At 43.4% G+C, this 16,693-nt stretch overlaps 1 protein-coding gene across 2 annotated transcripts; it reads left to right on the top strand.

The window, feature by feature from the left end:
• The first annotated feature begins 433 nt into the window (after nucleotides 1–433).
• On the top strand, nucleotides 434–15,663 carry DHX40 (DEAH-box helicase 40). 2 transcript variants are annotated; one of them, XM_002196430.6, is made up of 17 exons: nucleotides 434–699; nucleotides 2,541–2,686; nucleotides 3,033–3,152; nucleotides 4,256–4,486; nucleotides 4,676–4,742; nucleotides 5,241–5,372; nucleotides 5,791–5,890; nucleotides 6,188–6,274; nucleotides 6,913–7,095; nucleotides 7,898–7,978; nucleotides 9,197–9,354; nucleotides 10,956–11,070; nucleotides 11,349–11,457; nucleotides 11,755–11,849; nucleotides 12,370–12,439; nucleotides 12,774–13,002; nucleotides 14,713–15,663. In XM_002196430.6, the coding sequence occupies exons 1-17, from the start codon at nucleotides 561–563 to the stop codon at nucleotides 14,850–14,852; spliced, it is 2,202 nt and encodes a 733-aa protein (XP_002196466.4). In that variant the 5' UTR covers nucleotides 434–560; the 3' UTR covers nucleotides 14,853–15,663. The 2 variants fall into 2 exon arrangements, with proteins under 2 accessions (XP_002196466.4, XP_030143844.4); XM_030287984.4 differs by having other exon boundaries at nucleotides 14,716–14,992.
• Nucleotides 15,664–16,693: the final 1,030 nt, after the last annotated feature.

Below are 16,693 nucleotides of genomic sequence, written 5' to 3'. Positions count from 1 at the left end.
TCTTGAGGCGATTCCAGGCGATTCCAAATAAATCTGAGTAGACTGTTCTCCCTGCCCATTGATTTCGAAGTAATTCCCAATAAATCTGAGCAGCCTGTTCTCCCCACCCATTGATTTGGAGGTCCTTCCAACCCTTTGCATTTTGTAACTTACTGATTTTTGCCACTCTTGAGGCGATTCCCTCAGTCTGAGGCGCCGTGAGGGCTCAGGGGAGAGCGGGGGGGCGTGGCTTAGCGAAGAGGCGGGAAGCGCTGTGTGGGCGTGGCTTAGCGAAGAGGCGGGAAGCGCTGTGTGGGCGTGGCCTATCAGGAGGCGGGATGCGCTGTGTGGGCGTGGCCTATGGAGGAGGCGGGAAGCGCTGTGTGGGCGTGGCCTATCGAGGAGGCGGGAAGAGCTGTGTGGGCGTGGCCTATGGAGGAGGCGGGAAGAGCTGTGAGGGAAGCGCGGCGCGCATGCGCGAAGGGCGCGGGGGTCTCGCGCGCGCGGGGGTTCCCGCCAGGTGCGCGTGTGGGCGGGGCCTCAGGTGAGGCAGGTGAGGCAGGTGAGCCCCGGCAGCCGCCATGGACGGCCCCGCCCTGCCCATCCGCCGCTCCCGCCGCCAGCTGGTGGAGGCCGTGCTGGAGCAGCCCTTCCTCATCGTCACCGGCGAGACGGGCAGCGGCAAAAGCACGCAGCTGCCCAAATACCTCTACGAGGCAGGTAACGAACCCCCCCCAACCTCCGCGGGGTGCGGATAAACTCAGCTCGTATTCCCCCTACCCCCCCCCCCGGGTGACGCAGTTTCGGGCTGGGCTGTAGTGAGAGGAGGTGGCTTGGTTAAAGCTTTTAAATAAAAAAATAAGCCGTGGCCACGTGTACATTGTGTAGGTGTGGAAAGTGCGTGTTTTATGATTGGCTCTTCGCAAATATTAAATGCTATGTGTATTGTAGAGGACTATTTTGTAATGCTGTATTAATCCTTTTTAAGTAGTGTGGTAAATATAGTTTTAGGTTATAATGTTCAAATAAAAACTGTGATGTAAGATATTTTTTACTAGCTCAAGAAAGGAATGAGATAATCAAGGAACTCATCATACAGAGATAACAGCAACAGGACACCTAAAGAGTTACAGCTTCCTTATCAGAAAAGACAAACATGCTTCCACCTTCTCTCCATCTTTATAGAACCACCAAGATTAAAGAGAAGTTAACAAAAACCAGAAAAATTCTTAATTTGCAAAGAATTTATACATAATCTATAAAATATATAAATATGTAACAGGCTATTGCTTTTAAGTGTTACTCCTTTGTTCACAAAGCATATTTCTGGCAACTTAGTGCCCAACAGCATCCAGACGTCCATAATTCTTTGCTTTTTATTATCTCATCGAATCCTAATCATCATTATCCAAATTTTTATAACTCTAATTTTATTACTATTTTTTATAACTATTTTATTACTATAAATAGTTATAGTAATTGTAATTATAGTAATTGTATAGTATAGTAATTGTATAGTAATATATAATAGTTATTTTATAACTATTTTATTCAAATAAACTTTTAAGATTTTAAAAAACAAGTCATTAGTGTTTCTCACATAGGAGTGTGTTATGAAGTGACCTGGAGCAGCACAGCTCACAATGCTCAGCCTGGAGGAGAAGGCTCCAGGGGTGATCTTGGAGCCCCTCCCAGTACCTGAAGGAGTCTGGAGTGACAGGACACAGGGAATGTCTTCTCACTGAGTGGGGTTAGGTGGGATATTGGGAATATTTTTGTTCCCTGTGAGGATGGGAGGGCCTGGCACAGATTGCCCAGGGAATATTCCTCATTGTCGGAATCTGTGGTATTGAGATGATTCTGACATTGTCAAAAGTCTCTTAGCCCCACAGCCAAAGGAGAAGTCATAATTAGTCTGTGCTGGTTTCAAGGTTGTTTATTCTGTTTATCTCTAACATGTTCTGCTGCCCTGCCGCAGCTCTGTCCTGCAGGGCAGCGTGTGGGGCTCTGCCCTCAGTGGGATGGTACAAACATTAAATACCACAAACTACCTGTGCTGGATTTACAATAACATGCCAATATCTGTCACCTACGTTGGACAGTGTGTCCCCAGCCTAAACCAGTAGAAAAGTGCCAACACCACAGTGAAACATGGAGGGCATGAAGAAGGAGAAAAAGGACAAGACACACCAAATTTCCTCCATCTTGTCCCCTTTGGACCCTTTATCTAGAATCCTAAAATTTTACTTTTGCACCCGTGTCACACTAAATTATTACTTATATCAAACACTCAGAGCTTGTAATTCATCCTGTAAGATTGAAAACTCTTTTCCATGGACAGAGATCACAGACAGTGTCTGTGGGGGCTCTGTCCAGGGGGGTTCTGACCCCTGCCAGGGCAGCCAGAGGGAAGCCCTGGACTCCAACACCCCGTCCCTGGAAGTGCTCAAGGCTGGAGAAGACTTGCAGCAACCTGGGATAGTGGAAGGTATCCCAGGACGGGGTGGGACGAGATGATCTTTAATTCCCTTTCCAACCCAAGCCCTTCTGTGTCCCTACAGGCCTGGCCAAGCACGGTGCCATCGGTGTGACGCAGCCGCGGCGCGTGGCCACCGTGTCGGTGGCACAGAGGGTGGCCGAGGAGATGGGCTGTGCCCTGGGGACTCTCGTGGGCTACCAGGTCCGCTTCGACGACTGCACCTCTGAGGTGGGGCCCTGGGTACGGTCCTGGGGGTGTGGCAGGGTCACCCAGGCTGTGCTGGGCTCCCAGAGCTTTGGGAAGGGGCTGTCCCAGCTGTTTGTGTCCTCAGACTCATTTGAGGCAGTTTTTTGGGCACTTTGAAGATGAAATATTGCCAAGCACCCATGCGGCTGTGCATGAACACAGTAAGAATTCTTTCAGCTGTAAAATCCTACATCAATGCATGGGCCAGGCCCTTAAGTATCTTTTAAGGAAAATCCTTGTGGTGTCCTGGACAAATGATCTGTACTGAAAGGTTTGCTTTGAAATACAAAGGCAGGCTGGCAGCTGAGTGTGTGGTTGAACCTTGCAGGACACTGCCATCAGGTACATGACTGATGGGTGCCTTCTGAGGCAAATCCTGACAGACCCCCTCCTCAGCAAGTACAGTGTCATCATTTTGGATGAAGCTCACGAGAGGAGCCTCAGCACCGTGAGTGTCACCTCATATCTGGTTTTTGGGTCACTGTTTCTCCTTTTCTGTGCTCTGTTTATCCCTTCCTTTCCCTTCAGCCTGTTCCCAGGGGTTTTGAGTGACTTTCCATGGATGTGCTTTGTCCTTTTGCTGTCCTAAGAGCACAGAAGTGCTGCTTTGTTTAGTCCACGCTGCATAAATTGTGGCCTCCAATAGTGTTGGAGTTTTTGTAGTTGTTGCTTTTAAATGCAGTTAAAACTTTGCTGGGTGTTGAATACTCTCCCAAAATTTCCAGGAGTTTGGAACCAGAATGCAGACTTTCTAGAATACTAATTTTAAAAATAAACCAACACAAAATACCAAAAATAAAAGCCAAAACACCTCTCTTGCTCTAAGACCCAATGTTTCTTAGGCTGTGTATGTGACTGTGCAAAGAGATTATGGCTGTTGGGTCCATGGAGGCATCTAGACCTGAGTCCCAAAAGCTTTCAGAGGTCACCCTGACCCTTCTGTGGCCAGCAAAGTGACATTGAGGTCACTGAGACCTCAGGAGATTGTGCTGTGTGTCAGACAACCTCCTGCTCCAGCAAACAATCTCCCAGTCCAGCTGGGAAAGCAAAAAATGCTTTCCTGAATCCCAGTTTGCCCTCAGGCATCTGAGGGAATTGCAAATAACGGAGCTGAAGTGATGGAAGGAGCAGGTTTGTAATTCAGAGCAGCACAGAGTAAAATAAACTTGCTGAGGTTGTAGCAATAAATAAAACCAAGGAAGGGTGCACGCACAATCAGGGGACACAGGCTGGAAAACGGGATGAAAAATGGGTCTGAGGTAACTTCTCACAAATGACTTGACCAAGAGAGTATAAAAATGAAAAACCTTTAAAGGGGCTTGAGTTACACTGGTGATTTCTATAGGCTGTGAGGAGAGCTGGTAAAAAAATCATGGAACTCTAGAAGCCAAAATGTCCAGGGCAAATGTGTGTTTTCTTCAGAGTGCTTGGGCCTGGAATATGTGATTTTCACTGTACCAACGGGGTAAAATCATCAAACTTCCACGTTTGTCAGGCTCTTCTAACAAACCCAGGCTATTAACATCAGCTGTTTCTTTTTTTTTCTGCTAGGATATTTTGTTTGGTCTGCTGAAGAAGCTGTTCCTGCAGGAGAAGCCAGCAGGCAGGAGGACAGACATGAAGGTGGTGGTGATGTCAGCCACCCTGGAGGTGGAGAAGCTCTCAGAGTTCTTTGGGCACTGCTCAGTGCAGCACATTCCAGGGAGAAGTTACCCTGTCAAGGAGATATTCTGCAACCTGCTGAGCCCCAGGGATGTGGGCAGCTCTGCCTATGTCACAGAGGTCTGGTCTGGTTTGTTTTCTCTCTGTTTTTGGGGTGTTTTTCATCTGGGGGAAGCCCCAAGAATGAGCTGCTGTGTTGTGTTCTCAGCATCTCTGCAGGAGATAGGGGAGGATCAGTTGGTATGATGAGTCCTAGCAAGAATTAAATGGGATTTCAACTGATTTTGGCTTGTTTGTTGTTTGTTCCAGGCTGTGAAGGTCACTCTGGATGTTCACTTAAATGAGCCAGAGGGTGACATCCTGGTTTTCCTCACAGGTGAGGATTTTCCTGGATACTCCAGGTGAATCATGGCACTGCCAGCAGAGCAGAAAAGCTTCCAAAGCCTGCCTGGTTTCTCCCAGAGCAGTGAGAAGGGAAAGATGCAGTTTGATGCACAAAGTCCTGTGAAATAATAGTTTTCAGAGCATATTAGGAATAGCCAGATTGACTCTGTGTTGTCTGCATGGTTTAGTTGGTTATTAATTCAGGGAGGAAGAATTATTTTAGCTGTAAAATCCTACATCAATGTATGGGCCAGGCCCATATCCAATATCTAATAAAAAGATATCTAATCTTTTAAGGCAAATCCTTGGTGAGAGGCCCTGTGGAAAGGCTGGATGTCACCTCCCAAACCCCCTCCCATTAATTCCTTATTTTAATGACGTTGTCAGCTCTGCATGTTGACAAAACAACCTTGTTTAAAGGTGCTGCAAAGCACGAAGGCAGAGTTGTAGCTAATGAGGTCCCTTAAATGCTCTTGTGTGTGTCTTTTAGGGCAGAATGAGATAGAAAGAGCTTGTGATTTGCTTTTCAAGAAAGCAGAGTCCATCGATTACCGCTATGAGGTGCACGACCGGGCTGTGGAGGGGCTCCTCATCCTGCCTCTCTACGGCTCCATGTCCACAGGTGAGAACCCAAAATCTCACTTCATCACGGGAATCTGGGCGGCAAGACTTGTTACAAACATTATCCTCATCCGATTTTCTGTTTGGGTTGGGAAAAGGGTGTTAGGGAACTCCTTTGTTACAATATTCTGGCACTTTGGGGTGTTTTTTTTTTTCTTGTGGTCATCATAGACTAAATCAAACTTCAGCCTTCTCTACTTGCACTGGAGCCTCCAGTCAAAATCCAAATCCACTGGATATGACTTCAGGATCCTCAGGTGGGAAGGAGATACTGAGTAACTGAAAGTCCAGATGGCCTCACATTTTATTTTAGTTTACTTTGATTTTATTTTGTTTGCCTTATTTTATTTTGCTTTATTTTATATTGCTTCATTTTATTTTGTCACTTTATTTTACATCATTATTTACTGTCACTTTAGATCAACAGAAAAGGATATTTTTGCCAGCTCCCAGAGGCATCAGAAAATGTGTGGTCTCCACAAACATTGCTGCAACATCTCTGACCATTGAAGGAGTCAGGTATTGATTTCTGTCCGTCATAAAAAGTTGTGACAGAGGGAATAATTCAGAAAAGTCTGGCTTTGGAAAACCACTTTTTTTTCTGCTCCTATTGCCTTTTTTTGAGTGTGTAGTAAGAAAACCATTGATATTATTATAAACTTAGAGGTCACCAGTATTTTTGAACCTAATTTATAATTAAATCTACTAAATAACCGTGGTCTAGGTAGAATAAATGTGGGGTTTTTTTTTATTAAATCCATGTGTCAGTTACCTGCTGAGCCCCTGTTTTTTACCTCTCTGGGTTGTTTTTGTCAGATATGTGGTGGACAGTGGCTTTGTGAAGCAGTTGAATCATAATCCCCGAGTTGGTTTGGACATCCTGGAGGTGGTTCCCATCTCAAAGTAAGTTTAAAATGTCACTCACTTGCTGTTTCTGGGAACTGCTCTGGCAATAATGCTCTGTGTTGGTTACTCTTTAAAAAAAATAAATAAAAAGACAGGCAGCAACCTCAAAGCCCCATAATTTAAAACCACTTTAAGATTTAAGAACTCCTTTAAGGTTTAAAAACCACTTTAATTGGTTTTAATTAACCAATTTAAAACCAAGTAAAAAGTGGTTTAGGATATACAGCTTGCCAAAAGTTACAGATATTGAGGAATTGTCATTGTCTGAGGTCTGAGCACTGCTGAATACAACAGCTTCTGAAAAATGTACATAAATTCTTCTTCATTCCTTGCACAGCTGGATTTTTCAGCTGCTGTGCAGGGATAACTCTTCCATCTCCAAAGATGACTTTTTGTGCTCATTTGGGTGGTACTGGCAGGGATGAGAGGTTTGGATGTTGGGTTTTTTTTTGGGGGGCAGGAATGAAGCTAAGCTTCCGAAAAATGCCCAGAAATTCTTCTTCATTCCTTGCACAGCTGGATTTTTCAGCTGCTGTGCAGGGATAACTCTTCCATCTACAAAGAGGGACTTTTTGTGCTCGTTTGGGTGGTACCAGCAGGGATGAGAGCTTTGGATGTTGGTTTTTTTTGGGCAGGAGTGAAGCCAAGCAGCGCGCCGGCCGCGCCGGCCGGACGTCGGCGGGGAAGAGCTTTGGATTGTACAGCAGGGAGTTCTGGGAGCAGTGCATGCCCCAACACACCGTGCCAGAGATCAGGAGGACCAGCCTGACATCTGTGATCCTCACCTTGAAGTGCCTTTCTGTGCACGATGTCATCAGGTGACCTCCCTGCAGTGGGATTATCCCGGTCCCGGAGGGGCAGGGGGCAGAATTAGGTCCCCAGCCAAGGGTGACAACTTCAAGCAGCTTTTCTGCTGCTCTGCACTGGAATTCCAGCTTGGATCCCAAGCTCCAGTTCAGTTGGAGGCTCTGCCAAAAGTCCCATCTTTCCCAAATTAAATGGGTTTGTTTGTGTGTTTGTGGTGTTCCTTTAAATACTTAAAATCCTTAAAATATTGATTTTTAGTGTCCTTTTAAATACTTAAAATCCTTAAAATACTCGGTTTTATACCTTTAAATAATTAAAATCCTTAAAATACTGGTTTTTAGTGTTCTTTTAAATACTTAAAATCCTTCAAATACTGGTTTGTACACCTTTAAATCCTTAAAATACTCTGCTTTATACATTTAAATTCTTAAAATACTGGTTTTTACACTTTTAGATGCTTATAATCCTTAAAATACTGGGGTTTAGCTTCTTTTAAATACTTAAAATTCTTAAAATTCTGTTTTTTACACATTTGAGTACTTAAAATCCTTAAAATACTGTGTTTTATACTCAAAAAAGTTTCATCTCTCTGGAATTTTTTAGTTCTGAGACCATACAAGAGTAGAAAATGCAGTTTAGTGTGTGCCATGCTGGGATTTGTCATGAGAAATTACAGCTGGAGATTGTACAGTAGCACAAAGAAGATGATTGTTATGATTATCTAACTTTGGTCAGAGAACCTGCATTGGGGAGGTTTAAAAATTCTTTTTGTAAATATGAAAAGGAACAAATCTATTTAATTTTTAACCCTAGGTTTCCCTATTTGGACCCTCCTGAGGAAAGACATATTTTGGAAGCTCTGAAGGAACTTTACCAGTGCAATGCTATTGACAGGTAAAAACCAAAGGGGTGTGGTAGCTACAAGAATTTCAAACCCAAGGCTTAAATTGGTGTTTTGTTTGGAATAAAACACTTCCCCCATCACTCCCCATCAGCAGAATGTGGTTCCTTATTTAACTTCCAGGAAGTTTACTGGGGTTTAATAAACTGTCTACAAAAACAGGGATAGAGCAGAGTTTGGGGTTTGGGCGATAAAAATCAGGTTGTGCACATTGTCCTGGAGTTCCTGAGGGCAGATCCCAGCCTGTTGTGGCTCTGGAGCTCAGGCTCTGGCTGGGAGGTCCATCCAAGAGCTCAAGGCAGGAAGTGAGATCTTATCCTAAGCTTCCAGGAATTCTTCTTATAAATACTAAAAAAAAAAAAAAAAAGCTGGCTGTGTCTGCTATGGAGCAGTCACAAGCAAGCTGGAGAAATGTGGATTATTTTATTGCTAATGACGCTTCACGTCCCCAGCACTTGTGTGGGCACTCACAGTCCAGAGAGAAGTGCTTCTTACCTAATTCACATTTAAACATAATTTCATTGAATCTGTGTATATAAATAAATATATATTCTATAAATATATAATAATATAATAAATATATAATAATATATAATGAAAATATAATAGATAATAAATATAAATATATATTAATATGTATAATATAGCCTATATTCTATATAATATATTATGTGTATAATGTATAGGTATATATTATAATATGTAATATAATACATTATATATTATATTATTGTTCATATAATAATTATTTATGTATATTATATATATTATATATACTATTTTATGTAATATATAATTATATATTTATGTATATTATATACATTTATTAATATATTATATATATTTATAAATATATACATATATTTATAAATATATAAAATATATTTGTAAACATTATATAAATAAAAATTATATATTTATATATAGTATATTATTCTAATAATATATTATATAATATATAATGTGTTATTATGTAATAATGTATACTATATTATTATATATAATTAACATATATTATAATACTAATATATATAATGCTTTATTAGGATATATAGACTATATTACATATAACTTTATTTATTATATATATTTATATATAATATATAAAATTATATGGATATATAAAATATATGTATAATAAAATACAAAAATATATTTAAATATATATACTAGATTAAAAATAATAGAATAATTTTTTTTCCTGGTATAAGGAGAGGCCATGTGACAAGACTGGGAGAGTTCCTGGTGCAGTTTCCCCTCCCTCCCAACCTGTCCTGTGCTGTGCTAAAAGCTGCTTCCCTGGACTGTGAGGATCTCCTGCTTCCCATTGCAGCCATGCTGTCCGTGGAAAATGTCTTCATCCGTCCAGGTGGGGAGCCCCTCTTCCCGAAAAAACCTTTCCCAGCTCTGCAGTCAGGGCACTCTGTGTGTTCAGAGGGGCTCAGGGTTGTGTTTGTCCCAAGGCTGTTGAGCTGCAAAGTGCCTCAGCTGAGAGGTCACCAGGGGAAATCTCTGTGACATAAAAAATAAAGGGAAAAAAACCCCACCAGGAAACCAAAATGCACCTCAGCAGATGTGCTGCTGTTGGGCTGAATGCAGACAGCAGGGACTGATTGTTTCTAGCAAATGGGGCATCACCTCTGCAGTGTCTTTTCTGTTCAATAACTGTTGAACCAAATAGATTATTAGCTTTCTGTGAGATAACTTTCTGTTCAATAACTGTTGAACCAAATAGATCATTAGCTTTCTGTGAGATAACTTTCTGTTCAATAACTGTTTAACCAAATAGATCATTAGCTTTCTGTGAGAGGCTTGACTTGGCACTGCCTCGTTTCCCTTGGTTTTCTAAGTGGAAAATGTAATATTGCTGAGGTTCCAGGGTAGTTTCAGTAGAGCACAGTTCCACTAGAGCTGAGCTCAGTCTTTCACTAGTGCTAAACCCGAGTCTGTCCCATTCTCCTGTCCCCTCCTGCTGCCCACCCCCAGCTGTGGCACACATCTGCAGCCTTTGTGGGTTCCTTTGTCCTGCCCATTCCCTCCCTGGCTCTGCTCCAGTTCTCTCTGTCCTCCCTTAGCTGTGCCCATTGGAGCTGCAGCCACAGGCCCTGCTGCCAGCCCTGATAACCTGGATTCTGCCCTGGGCTCCCTCCCTGTCCCACAACTGTCCCACAACCATCCCACAACCGTCCCTTTGCTTTCCCATCCTCTGTGCCCTTGTTTTTTGCCTGTCACCCTCCAGCAGCCCTGTGCACGAGGCAGCAGGCACAGATGCCCATCCTTCAGGCACTTTTTCCAGTACCAGATGTATGGGATGAGGCCTCCCTGCTTCATCCCTTTCACTTTTGAGTACCCACAAACTTCTGACACCCCCTACCACAGCTGCAGTTCCAGTGGCCTTTGGTTCCTGCCTCCCACTCCTGAGGAGAATGGGTTGTGCTGAAGGAGAAATCCTTTGGACCTGAGAGAACACTTTGGAAATGTTGCTTTTGCCCCATTTGATGAAGGTGAATTCCCACTAATCTCACAGATCTACTGGTTTTTATCTTTATTTTAAGATCTCCATTACTTTGGCAGTAGGAAAAAGCTGAATTCAATAGATCAGAGGGTGCTGTGGTAGGGTGGGTTCAACAGTCTTGTTTTTCCTCTCACTTGATCCCTGTGAGGTGTTTGTTTATTCCTTTATCTTTCCATGTCAGCCTCTCACTCATTGTGAGTGAGAAATACTTGGTAAGAGACCGTAATTCTTCATCCCTGGTGCTGACTGATGAGATTAATCATAGATTTAACGGCATCTACATGCTCCTGGTCAGCAATAGTGGAAGGAGGAACAACTGTAAATGCAGCTGTAGAAGGAGAGACAAATCTAAAAGTAACAGGAATGGAGAGCCAAGCCTGCCAAAACCACCCAAACAGAAAATTAGGTAGTGATAAATAAAAATTACTTTAAGTGAGATATAACTTATTCCTCAGGTGATCCTCAGAAGCAAAAGGAGGCTGAGCTTCAACACCAGGAACTTGCCTCACAAGTGGGAGGATGCAATGACTTTGCAACCCTCTTAAATATTTTTGAGCAGTGCAAAGCAAGGTATGAAATTCTCCCTTACACTAAGTGGTTTTGCATTGCTCCTAACTCCCAGTTTTTAGCTGTGCTGCAGATACACATCTGTGTGTTCATTCCTAATTTCAGATTTATTCCATCTTGTGATCTGTAATTTCCATCAAGGCACTCTTTATTTAACCCCACAAAGTATCTGCCTGTGTATGTTGTTGCCTTTGTATGACCATAACAATAAAATAGAGGCAAGTTTCTTTGCAAGCAGCTGACAAAGGGCTTCTTTATAATTCAAATATTCCTGTTCTCAGCAAGTCTCCTTCAGCCTGGTGCCAGAAATACTGGATCCATTGGAGAGCTGTGAAATCTGCTTTTAGTGTGGAAAGGCAGCTGCGGGAAATAACCATGAAACTGAAACAGGTAAAAGATATTAACATTTCTGAGCATGTTTGAGCTGCATAAACTTATATTTAAGAGATATAGTGGATGCTGAGCCTTTTCCAGGTGGCTGCTGCCTTCCTCTAGCAGAAAATAAACCACTTAAATATTTTTGTAGAGCACCCTTGCTTGTGTGACTCAAATACAGCGGGCAAGAAGGAGAGTTCTTCTCCTTTCCTCATGGACTCTGTCCAGAGTTTAAAATCCATGGGATGGAGGAGGTTTAACTGCTTTTTCTGGAAGAAAGATCCTGATTCATGTTGCTTTTTCTTTTCCCAGCTGCCAGACTTCCCTAAAGAGACATTTGAAGGCTCCAAAACTGAAATACTGAGAAGATGCTTATGTGCAGGATACTTCATCAACGTTGCTAGGAGGTAAGGAATGAAATTTGGAGAACTGAATGGGAAATAAATTATGCAAATTACTTTAAAGTGTGGTTTTATGTTGGTAAAAGTAGCAAAGTAGTAACTGCAAGGGGCTGGAACCTCTGCTTTTGAGTGTCTTCACCATCCCAAGGGTGTCAGCAGCTTCCCAGGAATGTCATTTTTCTGTCTGTGAATTGAACTCACCAGCTGATGAGTGGTTCCAGATATTGAGCTGATGGGCTTGGAAATCTCCAGTTATCACAACTTTAAAAGACTTCACTCCCAAACCCTGTTTTTATTGTGGTATTACACCTGCAGTGCTGCTGTGGTAAATTAGATATAAGTATTTCACTCTTTAAATGGTTTTTTACAATTTAAGTCTGGAAGCACCTTCCTCTAGGTAGGTATTTGAGAACTTTTTCTGTGCTGCTGCTGATTTGTTCAGTTCATTTTGCTGTGTTGCTGTATAATCACAGCAATGTGTGTTTTGTGGTGATGTTGGTTTTTTAAAATTCCCTTTTTTTTCCAGATCTGCAGCCAGGACATTCTGCACCATGGATGGACATGGCAGCATAGTCTACATCCACCCTTCATCCACAGTGAGTTCCCAAAGCCTGCTGATAAAGCAGAAAAGCATCTCCAAAAGGAATAAGGGGCAGGTCCTTTAACTCCTGCTGGAGCTTGCTTTGTGCTCTACTGCAGTGTTCATTTTGAGAGTGGGGAAGAGCCTCACTTCCTCAGTCTTGGTTTGGGTTATGAAGTGAGAGTGACACAGGCAGGACTTTCCCTCTGGCTCTCTGGATCTACAGGCAATTCTAAATCTGAACACCTAAAACCTGCTAACACCCCCTCACATCTCAACCACTGACATTCTGCTGCAGGTGAGGGCTCTGAAAACCAAACCAGCTGTGAGTCAACCTTTGAATTTTTCAGCTCTACAACCAGGAGACCCAGCTGGAGTGGATCATTTTCCACGACGTGGCCGTCACCTCCAAGATCTACGTGCGCACTGTGTGCCCCGTGCGCTACGAGTGGGTCAGGGACCTGCTGCCCAGGCTGCACCAGGTGGATGCCTATGAGCTGAGCAGTGTGGCCAGGGAGGAGGTGACTGAGGAGGAAATAACCAAGTGGCAGCAGAGGGAAGAGCTGAAAAGGCAGTTTGGTAAGCACAGAGCTCATCCCTCTGTGTGTGTGTGTGTGGTTTTTGTCGGTGTTTAGGACTCCTGTGTGTTCGTTATGGCACCTTCTGGGCTGGAAAGTGTTAATTTGTTTGGTGTAGTTCTGGTTGTTTTATTCTCCTCACAGCTCTGCAAGCCTTATTTGCTGTCCCAGCAGTGTGAATTGTGGTGTTTGCTTGCTGCTTCTTGCCACGCTCCCCCTTTTTGGTTTCTTAGAGCAGAGCTTGAGGAAGGTTGAATAAAAGCATTTTGAGGCTGGTTAAGTTTGTGAAGGGTATTTAGCCATTGTTGCCCAAATAATGCCGCCCTGGGAGAAGTCCTGAGAGCTTTGGGGCAGAGGGAAAGAAAAAAAGATATCAAAAACCTCACTCAGCAGTAGCCAGAGAAGAAAAGGTCTCACATTTTGGTGAGTGTCTCATTTTGACAATTAATTTAATGCCATATGTGTAAATAGTCAGTGTTAATTAGAACTGGTGCCTGCTAACTGATCTGGCTGCTTGACATTCCTGGGATTCTCCTGTCAGCAGGTTCCTAAAGCAGCCAAGTATTCAAAGGGCCTCTTTACTCCTGAGCTGACCCTTCCAAAACATCCATTTATTGTACAGTAAATACAGACTCTCTTCCATTTCCTTAAAAAAGGAAAAAATGCAGATTTGTGCTTAGGCCAGCATCTCTTTCTGCCTTGCATTATTGTATGAACCCACCATTTTAAACAGGAATTTCATTTGGTTATAAATAATGCAGAAGAGCCTCATTAGTTTATATGAAGGAAATAATCTGTTTATCTGTGTCCCCCTTCACATTATGACTTCATCAGGCAATTGCCAATTAATTGGAGTTTAATATTGACCTTACAGATGTTGTATTTCTGGCACCTTCATGAAAATAGGTGGTTGAATAGCTGACAAGACATAATAATTAGAAATATTTTAACAATGGATGCTGATTAAAGCTTCTTCTTCTCATCTTACCAGCCCCCAGAACCAGACTGCAGTAGCTGCTTCACTCACACAGATTTTAGGCTCTCAGAGCCTTTGATTTTCTTTTTTATTGTTATTTTAGACTGAAGATATTTTCTGCTTCTCTTCCCTTCTGTGAGAAGCAGTCCCAACGTTGCAGTGCTGTGGGGGAATGTGCATTCCTGATGGTGGCTGATCTGCAATATTGACTTTTCCCATTCCCATATCTGCATGTTTTCCTCTCTCTCCCTCCTGCTTCTGGAAATTTTTTAAAGATAGTTTATCCTAATGTTTTTTCCTGTCCTGTCCTGCCCAAACCTGAGTTTGGGATGTGCAGTTCAGAGAAGAAATGGGTGTGTAGAACACAGGCTGCATGTTCTCTGCTACAATAAAAAAGCAAGATTTGGGGATGAGATGAGCCCAGCTGCAAATATTGACATGGGAGCTAAGGCGTGATTTTATTTTGAATTTTTTTCCCCTCCCTGCTGTGGTGCAGTCTGTCCTCTCTGGAAGTCATTCAAGTGGCTGCCTGGGACTTGGAGGGGAAAAAAAAAAGGGATTTTATTGGGGTTTTTTTTTGTATTTAACAAATAGGAGAACTTGTAATGCTGGAGGGGGGGTGGGTGTCATGGTTTGACACTGGTACAATGCCAGCGCCCCCATGAAAATGCAAGATTCATTGGGTTTGACACAGAGAGTTTATTTCTTTTATTTCTTTCTCTCCTCTCCCCCCAGAAGGAGTCCCAGAGAACTCTGCAAGGAAGATGGAGAAGAGGAATGATGACCAGTCCATCCAGGACGCCCGAGCTCGGTACCTGCAGAGGAAGCAGCAAAGAGCTCAGGCTCTGAGCGGCCCCGAGAAGGAAACGGGGTGACCCTGCTGGCAGCTCTGCTCCCACTGCCAGGGCAGGAGGCAGCTTGTGCAGCTCTGGGGCTGTTTGCAAACTGCCAGAGGACTGACAGGAGTGCAGGAAAACCTGTGCTCAGTCCCAGTGCCAAAGAGGACAAGCACAATTCGCTCTTCTGCATCCAGCAGGGAAAACTTCCCAAGCTGAGCTGTGTTGCTGCAGGTCAGTGGCAACAATTTCGTGGCCTCAGCTGTGGCTTCAACCCTGATACCAAGTGTGGTGCCAATTCTCTGGCATTTATTTGACTTAAAGAGCACTCAGTGCTGTTACAAATGAAATTTTTCTTCAAGGTCGGTTGGGGTTTATTTTTGTAAGGAGTGGAACTGTAAGTTTTTTACCCATTTCATCCTGTCTGATGGTGGTCATACAGAATGAATGCTCAGGAAATTGTGCAGGAAGGGCTCTTTTAGTGGTGGAAGCAGCAGGATTAAATCCAAAGGGACATTTCCCACCTGCATTCTGTGTTGTGCTGTACCAGGTACACACAAGGCAATAAGAAGTGTTCTTTCTTGAGCATCTGAAAGAGCAAGGAGCTATGGTGCTTTGACATCATAAAGTTTGTTTCCTTCTCAATAAAGAAATCCTGTTTTATCACCATAATAATCCTAAAATGCTCCAGGGCTCAAGTGAGGAGTTTGTGTAAGAATTTCTAAATAATTGGAAGAACTTGCTGTGATTTTTCCTGCCTCAGCTGTGTGCTCTGTGTCACCCTGGGCACTGGTTCAAGTGGTGTATTGTGTTTTATTACTGTAGCCTGAATAAAACATTCACCATTCCACCTCTGCCTCACCTCAAGCATTCCAGCACTGCCCAGGATCCCAAAGCCTCCAAATCCATAGCATTTTTTTTAATATTACAATATTATTGCTCATAAAGAAACTGCTATGTCTGGTAATTGTTCCTGTTCCTGTGATTGATGGGAAAGGGTTTTTTGTTCTTTCAGGCTCTGCTTTGGAGCAGCAGCACTTGGGCTTGACTCATCCTCTGCTCTGAATTTTGCTGTTTAATTTGATTTATATTTGCAGTGTCACAGCCCCTCATGAGTCAAATGCCATCTGCACCACCCAGTGGGCCTGAAATGAGTACACAGAATGCCCACTGTTCCTTGGGGCTATAAATCACTTGGCAGATCCTAATGCTGATTTTTTAACAGATTTTTTTCACTTTATTCATAGGAAGAAATGAGGGATTTTCCCCCACTGTGTTCCAGGGCTTCTCAAAAGGTTTGGAGGTGGGGAATTTAAGACAAAGTAAAAATTATCTGGGGAAGTTAACAGTGAGCTGCAAAATAAGATTGCAGCTGTGCCAAATGTGACAGCACACAGAGGTCTGGATGCTGCAGTCATCCCAGGAAAAAGTTAAGTTTTTACCTGTTTTACGTGCTGGAGTTCAAGTGTGGGTTAATAAAACACAGAGGGAAATGTGGAGCCTCGTTACTGAGCTGTACTCATTAACAGGGGCGTGGGAGAGGCCAGGGAGCATCCCTGGGGGTGAGGGACAGGGACAGCAGGGCTGGGGGATCCACCAGATTCCAGGGACAGGGACACCAGGGGGAGAGGAATCCATCAGATCCCAGGGACAGCAGGGCATGAGGGGATCCACCAGATCCTGGGGACAAGGACACCACGGGGAGAGGAATCCATGAGATCCCGGGGACAGAGGGGATGGGGGATCCACCAGATAATGGTGACAGGGAGACTCTGGATATGGGGAATCCACCAGATCCTGGGGACAGGGACAGCAGGGCTGGGGAATCCATCAGATCCTGGGGACAAGGACACCACGGGGAGAGGAATCCATGAGATCAT

Source organism: Taeniopygia guttata, chromosome 19 (genome assembly GCF_048771995.1).
Source record: "Taeniopygia guttata chromosome 19, bTaeGut7.mat, whole genome shotgun sequence".
Classification (NCBI taxonomy): Eukaryota; Metazoa; Chordata; class Aves; order Passeriformes; family Estrildidae; genus Taeniopygia; species Taeniopygia guttata.
This window is presented reverse-complemented; position numbering and strand designations above follow the sequence as displayed.